General features: G+C 31.9%; 2 protein-coding genes across 4 annotated transcripts; both read right to left on the minus strand.

Annotated features, from left to right (window-relative positions):
• Positions 1-5,129: 5,129 nt before the first annotated feature.
• On the minus strand, positions 5,130-8,416 carry LOC120080354 (putative prolyl 4-hydroxylase 10). 2 transcript variants are annotated; one of them, XM_039034997.2, is made up of 7 exons: positions 8,079-8,416; positions 7,901-7,998; positions 7,715-7,812; positions 6,911-7,040; positions 6,651-6,838; positions 5,925-5,995; positions 5,130-5,344 (listed from the first exon to the last, which is right to left on the minus strand). In XM_039034997.2, the coding sequence occupies exons 1-7, from the start codon at positions 8,316-8,318 to the stop codon at positions 5,339-5,341; spliced, it is 831 nt and encodes a 276-aa protein (XP_038890925.1). In that variant the 5' UTR covers positions 8,319-8,416; the 3' UTR covers positions 5,130-5,338. The 2 variants fall into 2 exon arrangements, with proteins under 2 accessions (XP_038890925.1, XP_038890926.1); XM_039034998.2 differs by having other exon boundaries at positions 7,901-8,002; positions 8,079-8,294.
• Positions 8,417-11,474: 3,058 nt separating this feature from the next.
• Positions 11,475-15,431, minus strand: LOC120080353 (Methyltransferase family protein). 2 transcript variants are annotated; one of them, XR_016529960.1, is made up of 7 exons: positions 15,105-15,424; positions 14,892-15,001; positions 13,188-13,402; positions 13,017-13,099; positions 12,544-12,659; positions 12,268-12,410; positions 11,475-12,033 (listed from the first exon to the last, which is right to left on the minus strand). XR_016529960.1 is itself a non-coding variant. In XM_039034996.2 (7 exons), exons 1-7 carry the CDS (start codon positions 15,300-15,302, stop codon positions 11,932-11,934), a joined length of 954 nt encoding a protein of 317 aa, XP_038890924.1. In that variant the 5' UTR covers positions 15,303-15,431; the 3' UTR covers positions 11,475-11,931. The 2 variants fall into 2 exon arrangements, 1 of the variants encoding a protein (XP_038890924.1); XM_039034996.2 differs by having other exon boundaries at positions 12,557-12,659; positions 15,105-15,431.
• Positions 15,432-16,635: the final 1,204 nt, after the last annotated feature.

The following is a 16,635-nucleotide window of genomic DNA, read 5'->3' on the forward strand; positions in this document are numbered from 1 at the left end:
GAGTTCATAGTTAGCTCAGGATTAAGATTAAGTTACCTAGGCCATCAATTAACGAAATAGTCAGTTTTATACATTAAATGACATTTAGAACGTAAAAGTGACTATTTCATAGTTCAGTCTTATCTAAACTCTTTACATAGGATGCCCCAATTTTCATGTCTCCACATGAACGGTTTAGGATCATATCGTTTGCACTAACTACAAAATGGGTCGCATCCATAGTATCCTCAGAATAAGGTGCCCAACTTTATTCATATAATATAGACCATTTTGGCTATATATATTTGAACTTGATCCACATTTATGTCACTACATAAAGTTCAAACTTAAACTTAATAGCCTCGAAACCTTAGTTTATTGGATTCATGAATATAGAATTTAAATTTACTAAAGATTTTCAATAACTGCTTTATTGAACAAGAATATAATATTACAAACTACGAGTTTTATGACATAAAATCCAACACTTTTCTCTTGCAAATTGTACATCGACCTTTTTGGATTGCCTCTCTCCAATCCATTTCATTATGAATGCACGTACTTTTTGGCTGACCCTATTTTCTTAGTAAGTCCGCATTTGGACAAACTTCGGTAAATGATAATTCTGGCCAATAAGCTGGGTGTTCTATTGAATGGAAGCGACCTTCATAACATCGCTTGAAATTGGACAATTTGTAGCATTCATCAATAAGTGGTATGTATGTCATACACATGTAATTACAAACTGCAATTACATGAAAGCATGAATGTCCTTATGTCTATTAGAAATCAAACAAATACCATCTCTTTGGGTAACATATTCACGCAATGTCCACAAAAATTATGACCAACTGGACGAATTTTCACCTTCAACAATAGCAAAAGCAAGGGAAAATATATACTCGTTTGCATCAATAAATAAGGTGGTCAATAATTTTCCCTCCATCGATCTGGATTAATGGCCTACAATGTTTGAACCCTTCTCTTGCAGGACCAAAGGACCAAAAAAACTCAACAAAAAATAGTCGTACTTGGCACGTCATAGGGAAGGAAAAACCAATCTGTTCGTGTTCCTGGATTGTAATGAACAAGAGCACTCAACCAATACGGAAGCTCTGAATATGATTTCTCCCCATCGCCAAACACAACAATCAACTCTTTTCTCTTGGCTTGCCACACCCGTCTATAATTAACATTATATCCATGTTGTTTTTTAACTGCTTCTTGGAGTAGGGTCACAGGTACCTTAGAATCAGCTTTAACTAAATTTTGGATTTCGATACTCATAAAATTTGAATCAAGCTATGAATGATCCTGTGTCAATTTTGAAAACAAACATGAGTGTTCCGCTTGAAGTTTGGTGATTTCGAACATCCCATGAGTTTTATGCCGACATGCCGTAACCTCCAAGCACAACCATCACTCCATGATTTACATCTAACATACCAAAGATCTTGATTTAATTCCACTACAATAATTTCGTAATGTTCTCTCACATAATATTTTTTTACCGCAAGCTGTAAATCTTCTTTAGTATTCACCTATATTCCTTTCCTCCAAAATAGACCCTAGTTCATTGGTTGAATTTGTAATTTCTCAATCTATTTGGGTGAACATATTCAACGGTACCAACTCAAGATCATATTCCCCACTACCGTCATTTCCAAATAATTTATCAACTTCAATATCAATGTCACTGTCTCCATCATTTCCAGGTTCAAGAATAACTAAATCTCTAGGACGCATCGATATATTTATTATAATTTTTTCAACGGTTATAGTTGACAAAAAAAAATATATTAATATGTCAACCCAACAAAATCTAATTTCTAAGTTCAATATAAGATCGAAATATTATACATTTAAATCAGCCCAAATCTAAGATCCAAGTTATACATTTAAATCAACCCAAATAAAAACAAAATAATATATCCATAAATCATACATTTAATTCAGCCCAAATTCAAACAAAATAATATATATGAACTGATCTTCATTTTTATAAACATATACATATATTTCTATATTCAACCTAACCAATACATAATCATCCAACAAATTAATCATAAAAAAAAATAGTCCAACAAATAGACAAACATAATCATCCAGAAAAATACCCCAACAAAATCAGCCCAACAAACTCTAATTTCTAAGATCATAAACTATATTAGACAAAATCAACCCAACAAATAGAAAAGCATATACATATGTCTAGATTCAACCCAACAAATAAATCATGGATCCATAAAATACACATTAAGTTCAACCCAACAAATAAATCACAGTCCATTCTCAGACTGACAGCCTCTACGGCAAACAAAATGATATATATATATATATATGAAGATTATATATTGGAAAACAACGTACGGAAAAAATTTTACCACAGTCAAAAAGAGGCCGAAGCTTTCGGACGATTTTAGACGAACAGTTAAATTGAGGAAAAATGATACGTTTGGACGTACAAGACAGAAGCAAACGGAGGAGGTTTTCAGATAATTTTGGATGGAGAAGACGGAATCAAAGAGTGGACAGAGAAGAGGAAGCAAAGAGGCAGAAGACTTTCGGATGGAGGAAGAAGAAGGGCTGCAACGGTTTAATGGAGAAGGAAGTCGTGTACCTGGTAGGTAATCGTGTACCGGATATACAATTACCTCAGTCAATGCTGCATGACTGTCACGACAGATTGCACGTGTCAGACACTAGTGTATCGAGTACACGATTTAAAAACCTATTTTCATCAATACTTTTAATCCTATCCTATTTTTGTCAATATATATATTAAAATAACGTTGTTTAAAAAAAAAAAAAATTCACGGCTAAGATATGGAAATGGAAAAATGGCCAAAATCTTCAAATATTCCAAATAATGGCCAACCAAATATTTGGTGAGTAATATATTCCTTTTTTGTTTATTTTCCCCTTCATTTACTTTTCAAAAAAATTAGGAAATATGGTTTTCTAGATTTTCATTTTCAAATTTGGAAGGTGGTTATATATTTGACTTCCTTAAATTTGTTTCCAAGTGTTACTAAATTTTCACAGTATATTTCTTCAATATCTTCCATTTACAGTCCACCATAATGTAACTTTCATTCACTAATTGGATGGAGGGTCGTTGAATTATTCGTGATTCATCAAGAGCTAGTCGAACGGTAAATGGAGGCTTAGTTGGATTATTCGTGAATTATTCGTGATTCATCAAGAACTAGTCGAAGGATAGATGGGACTTAGTTGGATTATTCATGATTCATGAGGTCTCCAGTTGTGATAGGTTTCAAGGTCGTTTAACTAGAATTTTTTCATCAAAACGTTGAATGTTGTTGAGGATATTCTTTTCCTCACCCCATGTGCATGTCCAAAGGATTTTGTAATAGGACTTGCAATCAGGTTGTTCATGCCCTTGTGGTAAAGACCTGGCTTCCACGCCACTATTTTTTTAGTTCCTCTTTTCTTGGTGAGAGGCTTGTTGGGGTGGTTGGTTTGAAGTAATGATAAAAATATGTAAATATTGGTAACTTAGATTTATAGATATATCGATGAATATTTCAAGAAAATGACGGAATATTAAAAAAAAATCACGAATACTCCTAGAAAAATCACTATTAGGAAAATTTATAAAAAAAATATTATAAAACTTCAGAATAAATTTATTTAAATAATAAAATATGACTTCAAGCATATAATTAAAAGCAAAATATGATTGGTATTTAGTTCAAAAGTTTACCCATCAATAAATTAAGTTGACACAAGCTGATATCAAACTCACGCACTCGAATACATTCACTTAACTATCTACCAAGTAGCCAACTTTGATAAACAAATTGACAGAACAAACATAAAATCAAAATATTCGAAATATCAGTCGGCAATATTATCAAAATATTGTTAATATCGACTATATTTTTTATATTTCGATAATATTTGTTAAAAACGATGTTATCTAGTAATAGGTGCACCTTATTGGCAACGGGGTCGAGGCAGGATAGGGAGGAGTTCCTTGTCCCGTTTACCCCTCTTGTTTCTCTATTGAGATCTTTTTTCCCTTAAAATTGTCTTTAGGTTGGACTTAGACACCTTAATTGGCTTCGATTGGACTAAATTAACAATTAGGCTAACTGTAAAAGTTATAATACATATACATATATATGTATAGAGAGAGAGAAAAATATATTTAAAAATCTAATTGGGGTAAGGTTGGGGACGAGGCGGGGATACTCTTCCCATCTTTGTCCGTCCACTGTTCGAGGACGCTGAGAGGTCCCCCATTTGACCCGAACCCCATCTCCGGTCAAATCGGAGATTGACCCGAACCCCATATCCGGTCAAACCAAGGATTGATCCAATTCCACGTAAAATTTTTCCAATCCTAAGACCACCTGGTAGTGAATCTTGGTTCGAGTCCTAGGCTTGGAACATTACATTAGCAATATTTTGATGAAATTTGGATAATATTTTGATGAAATAAAATCTCATAATTCTTTCATCTTTGACTCCAGGATAGGATGCCAATCTATTTGAAGACTTTCTTTGTATCTGGTTTGTTTTCATTCAACAATGTTATGATTTTTTCATAATATACACCTATTATGTATCCCTTTTTTTTTTCTTTCGGAAAAAGATATTTTTGTCAATTATTCAATATAATTCTTAATCTTCACAAATTTCTTTAATATCTTATTATACACCAAATTTATATGTTTTCTCTTAATACAATTATTTTCACATCTTATTTTAATATTTACTCTTTTCAGAGTCATATTTACTCTTACCTTAATTCTATATAGAGAGATGTGGTTGTGTTGGAAGCAATGGCTATTTGAGATAGTTTGGTTATATATGGTTGTTGAAAGTTGAAAATAATTATCTTCGTGTTGTTCAGCTTTGATGTTTAGATAAGTTAAACATGTAACAACAAAACGAAGAAAGAAAGGGAAAAAAAAAACAAAAATCATATTTACTCAACAATTTTTTCTAAAACTAATCTTAATAATATATTGAAAGAAAGATTTGTCGAGAACACATGTTATATCAACTAAGGACCAACTTCTTCCACTTTGAATTTGACACATTAACTTTTTCTAGTTAAAAGTAGGGCGATAATATTTTTTAAACTATAGAGACTATTAATTGAAATATCAAAAGGAAAATTTAGAATAAAAAATACATTAAAGCTGAACTTTTAATAATGATAAATTTCTCATTTACAAATGAAGAAACAACTATACAACTAACTAAATATGTAATGAATGAGCTACCATTTATTACATGAACTAATCAACTATCATAAAACTCAAATCCCTAAACTAAGAAGATAAGCTTCTTCTCATCCTCTTCTTCACTAATAGATGTACTTCTATTATCCCTGCAATTCCGAAATAATCTCTCTTAAAATAATGTCAAATATGACATTAAATTAAATAATGATCAAACCAAATAACAAATGACTACATGCAATACTAATGTTCTTTTTTAATATGTGCATTATAAATGTATTAATTATTATAATAAATTTAAAGATTAATGGATTTTAAACTAATACATAATAATTACTTTCAGAAAAATATCATATAGATTTGTACTTTTTATTGAAATTGTTTATACCATTTTTTTGAAACCTACATACAAAATTGACCTATTTTATAAACTAGAGACCAAAAAGATAAGGTAACTCATTACTTTTTATAGTACTACATTTTTAACATGCATACACTTTTTATTTTAAATTTTAAATAACTATTGCATAATTTAAGTTTTATGAATCTATTGCAATTCAAAATTCCTTATTATAAAAGTAAAATTTTTAAGAATACTAATTTTTAAAATCACTCAATTGTTCACCTAAAATGAAAGGAAAAACATTGTCCACCTTCTTTAATTAATTTGGAAAAATATAGACGATCTATATAGTGTATACAATCATTAAAAGGTACTATATTACTTACACTTTTGTATTCTTTAACACGCATCAACTTTGCACATGCCCATTTCTCCCCTTTTATGACAGGGGAAGAACCTATATATCACAACAAAATATATATATATATATATTAGGAACATACAACGGACACTTACAAATAAATAATCAATAGAAAAGAAAATAAACTTTTTTAACAAAAGAGGACTACATGGGATATAATCATTCCTCATCCATAATTACTTCCGTCCATGACCATTCTAGATTTATAACTTTCATATCTAAATTCATTACTAATTCTCATCCATTAACATACAACTCTAAAAAGTATTTAATGAACTCTTAATTCATTTATAACTTAATGTAGAATTAAAACAAGTTTAACTTTCATCAACCAAACTGGAATTCAAAATTGTTAGTTCATAAGCTAAATTTTTGTCTAATCCATCAATAAGATGTTCATAGAGACAAGTATTTGCAGCCTCATATAAGAAAATATACACTCAAAATCCATAAATAAGCTACATACAGTAAAAAATACAAAATAATAATGATGTATTAAGGGTTATTTTGTAATTACCAGTAGCTGTGGGGATTTATTTGTAATACACAATATTTACTTATTTTACTTGTATATAAATACCGTGGGAATGAATAAAGAAATATCTTTCAGCCCCAATTTTCTTTTTACATGGTGATAATAATGAAACAAGATGGAAATATTTAAGATTTTGGTGATGTAAATATCACTAACCATGCAAACTTGTACTATCCAAGGTACCATCAGGCTTCATGCTCCAGAACAATAATGCATCTCCCATTTTTGGTTTTACAGAGAGTCCACCATTACCAGATTCAGACAGTTTCTTCCACCATCGTGCAGAGCTAACGCATTGCTTCGCAGCCGGGAACACCGTCTCGCCGCCTTCTTCGACATCCGATCTGAATTTGTGTCGGTACCAATTCAGAGAGAGGGGCAGATGAGTTTTAAGAGATGTGAAAGTAGAATCTTACAGATATATGAGGAGGGTGGCCATTCTTTGGCCCCCTTTTTTGATGCTGAACTCATCAACAAAGTAATCATGGTGAGCATCAAACTTCTGCCCAACTTCATAATGCAGAATACTCATTCCTTCTCCATTCTCTGTTTGAAATTGTGATTATCAGTACCAAAATGTATTAAGACCAAGAATGTCAGTGACATCAACAACCAAATGAATGACTCACTCACCAAAGCCCCTTTTGGTTTGGGCCTCAAAACAAGAATATAGAGAACAAACCCACAACATGAAATTTAGCTAATTGTTCACCTTGGCTTGTAATCCCAGACGTAGGATTCAGAATCCAAATTTGATGGCCCGACATTCTCTACACCTCCTTTGACCTAGTATACTTTGTCCTCACCCACATGCTCATTCTCTACACTCCTTTGACCTAGTATATTTTGTTCTCACTCACATGCTTCTTCTATCAATTCTTTTCACATTTTCTTAATCATACTTTCATATTCTCAGGATCCTTATCTCGGTTCATTCATGTACCACTTGAGCACTTTGGACATAACAAGAACAGGTTTGCTTGAGAATTATGCTCGGTTACAAACTCTATTTTGAAGAACTATTCATTAAAACTACAATTCAATGCCTTGTAAAGATGGATAATCACTACCTTGTATCATTTGACAAGATTAACAAGTATTGAAAAACAGTGATTCAAAGAATTCCCAAACAAGCAAGCCTTAACAAAGAGAAATTATTACAAAATGCTTGAGAAATTAAGCATAGCATAGTAATAAGTAAGTTTTGGAATTGTCTTTACCTACAGGAATGAACGTAAAATCTGCTATTCGTTTCTCTATTGTACGGACGAGTTTGTTCTGCCCTCTATCCAGAAACATCCCTGAACTAGTGCGAGAGCTGTGAACATGGGATCGAATAAACAAATAAATATAAGTTGCGTTAACTGACAAACAATTTATAAAATAACGAAGTGACAAATCTAGACCTGCTCTTTACACCCTTGCGAGTTTTGCTATCAAACACGAGTGATTTCCCCATACGAGGCTTTGCAAGATTAATCAATTGCAAGCATTCTTTCTCCGACTGTCTAACACCATTAAAATATCAGCAAACACATTTTATAAGAAGAAACCGAAAATTTCTAGGGGGAAAAGAAAACTTACCAAGAAATTGTGACAAATGAAAGCTCTAGGCTCCCAAGAAATGAACTCAACCCACGAATCCCCTCCCTTCTTAGTCTTCATCCCATCACTAGAACAACAACAACAACAACAAAAAGTTACCAAAATCAAAATCAGAGCCGATGATGCACAATCCACAGGTATTGAACCCAGAGATCGTATTTGAATAATGTATAAAGTTTTAGTTCGGATAATTAGGAACAATTTGCCGCTCTGATTCATATATTTATATGATGATTGGGTTAAGCTTTGGGATTGAGTAAAAATCGATTATAGAATAATAAGAATCTTAACCATTTTAATTATTTTGGTAAATTTAATTATTCGTTATTTTATGTTTCATGGGATATTATACATTGAAATTTAAATGTTTAGATTTTAAGTGTTGGAGATAATTCGTGCGTTGTATGTTTGGATATGGCAATAATTAATCTTTAAATATGTGTTTGATTTTAAAATATTTTATATAGAAAACAAAGTTAAATATTACTAAGTTAAATATGAGAGAACAGTTGATATAGTCAATAAATTAAATTTAACATTATTTAATATATTATCATATCAATTAATTATTTGAACACTTTAAATAAAAATAAATGAATGTTTTTATATGAAATATATATAAAAATTTCAATGATATTAGAAAATTTGTATCGTACGGATTTCAAAATTATCTAGATAATAATATCCCGAAGTTTAAAAGTGAAATTATGTAAAAAGATATTAAATGTAACCTAATTTTGACTGATTGAATTTTTTATAATAATATATGTTTTTTTTGTTGAACTTGATGAAATATTTTAGATTAAACACGTTATTTTATCAAAATTTAGAATTATTATCTTATAATAAATTTGATATTAAATATCCATTTCATAAAAATAAATAATAACAAATATCAACATTACAATAATTGAAAATAATATATCTATTTTGCTCATTATAGATAAATCATAAGAATTTGGTAGGTTGAATTTTAGTCCATGAACATTTGATAAGTTAGTCCTTGAACTATAATTGGTAGTTAGTCTCTATGCTTTTAAATTTATAACAATTTAGTTCTTGAATTTTAATAAATAATAATGTAATCCTATACATTATTTGTATCTATCATGAAAAATATATCAAAATTAAGTATTAATTTTTATTAGTAATAAATTTTTATTATAGTTTATAAAAAAAAAATTGATCTTCGATTAGTTTATTGTTCTTCATGTACAAAATTTTTAATTAAATTTTATAAAATTTTACACGATTGAGACTAAATCGCTACAAATTACAAAATAGAAGGACTAAATATTAATTATTAAAGTTTAGGAACTAAATTGTTACAAATCTAAAAGTACATAAACTAAATCGAAGGACTAAAGTTTTACTTTCATAAATGTTTGAAACCAAAAAGTATTTTTTAACCAAACTTATTATTAATTTACAAGGGCTTTTTAGGTTTATAATTGAAATTTACTCAAATATGGACAACAGAATATTTGAGTGAGTAATAGATTCTTTTTTGCTTATTTCACCCTTCATTTATTTTTCAAAAAAAAAGAAAAAAAAAAAGGAAATGTGGTTTTCTAGATTTTCGTTATCAAATTTTAAAGATATTTTAGTTATATATATTTGATTTTCTTTTCTGTTCTAGATCTTACAATATTTTTTTTAATTTAATTTAAAATTTATGTACTATAGTTGTTCTCGGATTTTTTTCTTCTTAAATTTGTTTCCAAGTGTTATTTTATTATTATTATTATTATTATTATTATTATTAAGATAATATTTGTTCAATATCCGCTACATACATTACATTTACAGTCAGCCCACCATATAATATAACTCTCATTCACCAAATTTATGGCTTTTTCATAACATACATCAATTTTTACCTTTTTTTTTTTTAATTTGAAAAGAATATTTTTGTCAATTTATTAAATATAATTCTTAATTTTCAAAAATTTCTTTAATATCTTAGTCTGCCCCAATTTATATGTTTTCTCTCAGCCTTATTCCAAATTATTATACAATTCTTTTTATATTCACATTTATCTTTATTTACCCTTTTTTTAAGTCATGTTTACTCTTACCTTAATTTTATATGAAGAGAGGTGGATGCATTAGAAGCAATGGCGATTTGAGATAGTTCGGTTATCACATAATAAGTTGGTTCTCTCGATGTGGCTTGTTGACAACTTGAAATTAATCATCTTCTTGTAGCTCAGCTTTGATGCATTGGATAAGTTAACGTATAGTCATGCTTTGGTTGCGTTGGAACAAAAAGAATTAAACAAAAAAAACATATTTACTTTTAGATTTAAATACTACTTTGATTGTCCTATTTTTGTCTTTGGTTCATTTCAGTCTCTATACTTTTAAAATATTCATTTTGATTCGATTTAAATCCTATTTTAATTCTTGAACTTTAAATCTTGTTCTATTTTAGTCCCTAAACTTTCCCAAACATTCGTTTTAGTCCTTAAACTTTTAAACAATGATTATTATAGTCTCTACTGTTAACTCTTCAACAAAAATATGAGAGAACTTACATTTTTTGATGACTATGCTCTAGATCATTAAACGAAATGAAGATGAAGTAAAATGTTAACAATCAACACACCAAAATATTGAGGATCAAAATTTTGAACTAAAAATGTTGTTTAAATTCTTCTATTTTGTCACTTTATTCAAAATTGAAACTCTAGATTTTTTTAATGTAGCTAAATTATTTGGTAGCGTAGTCATAAAAAAAAAAAAATACAAACCACTACGCCATTTTGTAAAAGAGTTAACAAAATCTTAATGCAACGAGGACCAAAATAAGTACTTTTTCAAAGTTTAAGAACTAAAACAAACAATTTTTAAAAATTTAAGGACCAAAATAAAAACAATATTCAAAGTTCAGAGATTAAAACAAACATTTTTAAAGTTTTAGGGACCAAAATAGAATATTGTTCAAAGTTCAAGGACCAAAATAAGATTTAAACCTTTTGATTCTTACCCTTTCAACTTTTGTTTATTTTGATTCCTATACTTTTAAAATGTAACCATTATGATCCCTTAGAAATGAAATAAAAATGAAAATGGACCAAAATATTCACTTTTTAAAAATGTAAGAACCAAAATGCTCAAAAGTTAAAAGTACAAGGACCAAAATGAACATTTTGAAAATACGATGACTAAAATGAACCAAAAATAAAAGTACGGAGACCAAAGTAATATTTAAACCTTACTCTTCCCTCTTTTTTTAACTTGATAATATATTAGGTGGAGGGTTCGAAACTCTGACATTTTGATCCAGAACACATAGTTTATGTCATTTAAACTAAGCTCAGGTTGGCACCTTTCCATTCGTGGCTCTAATGTTTTGCATGAAAACAAGTCAACTCCATCTAATACACACAAATTTCACCCATTAAGAACTTTCAGTACCAATTGTAACCCTTCCAATTTTCTCACATAATCAAGGGAACATCACTAAACTCCTCTAATTAAAGTAAAAAAAATATCCTCATACTTCATCCAGATTCATGGTGAATCAAAATTTTTTGTTTATTTTTTTTATAAATCAAAGTTTTTTAGGGGCTCTGATCCCACATTATGCTCATGAGCCATCTCACTAATTTCATAGAAGACTCGCTCATCTCGAGGCTGGCTTCTAGACTTCAACCCAACATCTTGTGAGGTTGGTAGGTAGGTCTAAATATCCCAAAAGCCATTGTGTCACGGGGTTGCCATTAGAGCCATCAAAGGGCTATTCAATCCATCATCATTATCTTTTTAAGGAAAATTCACAATCACTTACCAAGAAACTCCAAATGTTGCTCTGTGGCTCTAGCTTGATTCATGAGACAGGCTTCTGAAATTTTCCATGAACCCACACCCTCTCCATGCTCTTTCCATTTCGGCGATTCAAGGACCTCACACAACAATATTCCAGCTCGAGCTACAACAATAGTTGTGCATTAAAGTTAGTCGGGGTGGTATCGATTATTTGCTCAACTCAATATATACTTAATAAGGTCAGTGACCGTACATCATCATTGTTGACATGTTGTAAGCAGATGGGATATGAACCATACAACAAGCTACATACTAATAGTAATTATCATTTCATTTATACCTAAATTTGAATCCTATTTCATCCCTAAATTGATACTTCTCAAAACAAAATAAGTACCTCGACAAAGCCTGCATTGACAAACAGATCTCTCAAGGTGTTTAAGCAGAAGAAATAAGAACGTGTTCCATCTAATCTGACGTATTCCCTGAATCCTACTCTTTGATCTTGCCCAAATCGGAGCATAGTCATATCATACAGACCTGTATTCCATTAAACCGAACATTGATCAGCAGAATGTTTGAGACAGACAAATTACATGTGCCTGGAAAGAACTTGGAAAAGAAAATTTATTTACTTAGAATTTAAAGCAAACTAAAATATCATTAGTCTGACCATAATCGATTACCATAATCCCGAAATAAGAGCAGGCCTCCAGGCTTCAAAACCGTAAAGCATTCTCTGATCGATGCTGGCATCCTTTGGAGAGGCACTGCTGATAATGTAAATATCTGAAATAGTGAATAGCCATAGAACATTCTAACTGTCATTACCAAGATTCAAGAAAACATTAAAACTGAAGGAAGTTTGTTAATGTTACACAACATATTATTTGTTTTTTCCCTTAGTGATGTTGGTTGGAAACTTAGAATCTAGATCAATATCAAAACAATAGGTGTAGCACAGGTAGCATTTTAGAAAGCACACCTTTTTCTAAATATTTTTGGTTAATTTTTTTCCAAATATAAAATGTTCCACGACTATCAGGAATCAAAATTCAAAGTGTATAATTTTTTTTTGTTTTTTGCAGGCCAATGCCTTTGATAAAATTGATGTAATTATATTAAGATATCAAAAGAGGTGCATACCAAAGTAAGAAAATCAACCCCACCAATGCAACATCCACTTTCTTCTAATGCACATGATCCTGTGGCATGAGATCCATCATTCTCTGCAAACATAGAGAAAGATAGACAAGGGTGTAAGGACAGCAATAATCTTGCAGTTAATGAATCCAAATCCATATGCAAAATAACAACCTGGAGTAGTAAAACTTGGCTGCATTTGGAAAGTGTTTGCACGGCATGAATTGCAGGCCAACCATGTTGGAAACTTACTAATAGAAAAATCACAATAGAACGGACAGAATCGATCTTTTAATGATGCAATGCCGGCCTCATTTAAAATCTCTTTAGCTCTCTCAAGAGTTTCTGTGCTACAATCACAAGCATAGATGACGATATTCTCGTTCCCGCTACCAAAAAAAAACACGTTATCATGTGAAAGGATAATGAATTGCTAGCAATAAGATCTACCACTCAAAGGCCCTATTTGATGGTTCAAATCTCTTTTATCATGACCATACAAATGCACTACAAGTATTGGGATGTCCATAAAACATTGTGAAGGCTGTGTTTGATTCCATATTCTTTGCCCACACAAAATGCATTCATAAAACCTAATGAAGTTTCATGAAGGAATATATATGATTCAACTCTTGAACAGAGTTAGAAAAATGTATGAAATACACATCATCTTTCATCTAGGTTAGGAGACTGTAAGGCCCCTAGTTATAGAAATAATAAGAGTATTAGTAGAATATCAGTATAGTTATTAGTTGGGGCATATTAGTAAATAGTTAGCAAGTTGGTTAGGTCTTTTTGTTATAAATAGAAAGAGAGGGGTTGGAGAAAGGTGTGAAGAATTTAGCGGGATTTCCTAATTGGGAATCTGGGAGAGGGATTTTAGCCCTCTAGAATGTGCTGATTATTATCTTGTTACTATTTCCTTTAATATTTTAATATATTTTTATGCTGGATTGTTCTTGAGTCCATTCCTTGTTCAGTTTGTTCTTGTTAGGAAGGATCCTGACAGAGACTTAAGCAAAATGACATGACCATGCTCCATTATAATTGGTTTTGGTGTTAAAACCAAAAGGTCATTTCCATAGACCCTCAGTAAATGGCTAAACTTGGCCACTCGATTATCATTGTTTTCTATAAGCTCTAACTTTATTAATTAAGTAGATGAATATCGATCTAAATGAGAACTTTGGATTTCTAATGGAATAAGAACAGTATATGGTTATATGAGCATATCCTACCATAGATACAAAGGAGAACCTGCATAGAGTAGGATGTCCAGAATCAAGATCTCACAAGGAAGTGAAGGATCAATAATCTCTTGTAATGTCTGTCAAAAAATTCTCTCTTATAATGTGGCACCTCTCGCTTCTAACTCATTGAGAATGGAACATGTTATGAGATTACATGAAAGACCCTAAAACAAGCTATTGAACTTGTTTTAACGAAATCGAGAAGGAGGGATATAGATTATGTTCGTCTATGTCTTATAAAGATGTTCTTCCTACAAAAATGTTCCTTTTTAGTTTTCACCCCAGAAGGAAGCTAACCTAAACAACAATAACAATAACATATCACATAGAGACATTGGCGTAATTAAAAGAGCAAGTTAGAAAATGTGGAAGCTTTAAGAGCCCGTTCGATAACATTTTTCTTATTAATCTTCTGTTCTAATTTCTAAAAGAGTTATCCCATTTACACTGATTCTTCTCTACTTCCTAATTTAATTTCAACGAGAAGGTTTTTGAATAATATTTCATATAAGCAAACACAAAGCAAAAAGTTTTTATCAACTAAATTTCTAAAAACAAAAACCAAACAAAATTGATGAACATCAATAAGAAATAAAGCAGAGGGAAAGTTGAATACGTTGGGGGTTACCGCAAGATTGGAATAACAGTGCTTCCATTACCACAACCCACCTCCAAAACTTTACAATACTTCTTACAGGAAACTAGTTCCGGGAATTCCTTCAACAAATACCGCCTTTCCTGAAACCAAACATAAAGTAATGAAATCATAACCTAGAGAAACAACAAAGTTAGGTTGGTATGAAAACGAAAAATTGTTCAGAATGCTAAAAGGAATCGAAACCTTGAAGAATTTGCCAGAGGAGTGGCGAAGGTGAAAGCGGCTCCATGCGTCTGAATCGGCTTCTGGAGAAACTGAAGGAACGGAATTGGAGGGCTCAAATGGAAGCAAATGGTACTGCAAAAGCGGGTCATTCTCAACTCGAATTCGAAGATCGTTCCATTCGAAGTCTTTTGAGAAATATTCAGCGGCTTCCCCCATTCAGTTCTTCGAAATTGAAGCTTCAGAATCAAGCAATTCTCCACCAAATTTGTAAAGAGAAAGAAAGTCGAGCAAATTCTGGAAGACTGAAATTTGAATCACGCTCCAATTTTGTTCCACTCATTCCTTCTTTTTATTATTATTTTTTTTTAAAGAATAGTTGACAACAACATAGGATCCCATAGTCTGGGATCAAGACATCAAAGATTAGTAAAGACAAGGGAACAATATGAAAATAAAGCCAACAATATAAGACCAGAACATAACCAAAACATAAACACAAAAACTCACAAACCACCAATTAGAGAAAAGAAACCAAAACCCCACAACTAAGGACAACAGCAAAACAAAGAGCAACAACAAGTTCAAAAAGAAGAAAAGCATCCGTAAATACACTATATAAGACCCAAGAAGATCAACCCGTCAAGAAGTAGTTCGAGCACCGACCGTAGAGACCATAAGGTGAAACAGAGCAGACACCGACCTTGGTCGACCTCCATTCAGTCGCTGATTATGCTTCTACCAGATGTAGTAGATGGAAGTACACCAGAATACACGGAATAACTTACTACACACCCCCTTATCCGGCCCCACTCGGCACAACTAACTCAACTCGACATCCCAACTTGCCACCCAATGCGATGAACCCAACTGATGCAACACACTAGACTGCACCTCTCTCCCAAACCCACACTCAGAAAATAAATGATCCTGCGACTTCACACCTCCCCCACACAGAAGACACCTCACCAGAAAAAGAGAGGGACCATGCCGCCCAGCTTCTAATACGAGCTGTAATCCTCTGTATCAAAGGCGCACAATCCACAGCCCTCAATCGACCAGCTAATAAAGGTAACCCTAGATACTTAACAGATAGCGAACCAAGAGAGAATCCCATAAATGCAGCTAGTTCCTCCGCCTCACCAGACTCCACACTCGCAACAAACATGGAACTCTTCCCAACATTTGCAACTAATCCAGATAGCCTTGCAAAATCCGCCAGGACCTGCCTCATAAACTCCAAAGAATCCCTCTCAGCTGCACAAAAAATCATCAAATCGTCTTCAAAAACCAAATGAGTCAGGCACACACGCTTACACTGATCATGGAACCTAAACCACACAGGAGGTTTATTCAACAACCTGGACAAGACCTCCATCACCATCACAAACAAAAAAGAAGACAACAGATCCCCCTGCCTCAACCCCTTCTTACCAGGAAAAAACCTCTCAAGGGAACCATTAATCATCACAAAAAGTGTAGGTGAAGTAACACAAGCCTTCACCCAACTAAAAAATTGAAGGGGCGTACCTATAGCCAGCAACACATCAAA

Source organism: Benincasa hispida, chromosome 6 (assembly GCF_027475165.1).
Source record: "Benincasa hispida cultivar pf3 chromosome 6, pf3_genome.v1.1, whole genome shotgun sequence".
NCBI classification, from domain to species: domain Eukaryota; kingdom Viridiplantae; phylum Streptophyta; class Magnoliopsida; order Cucurbitales; family Cucurbitaceae; genus Benincasa; species Benincasa hispida.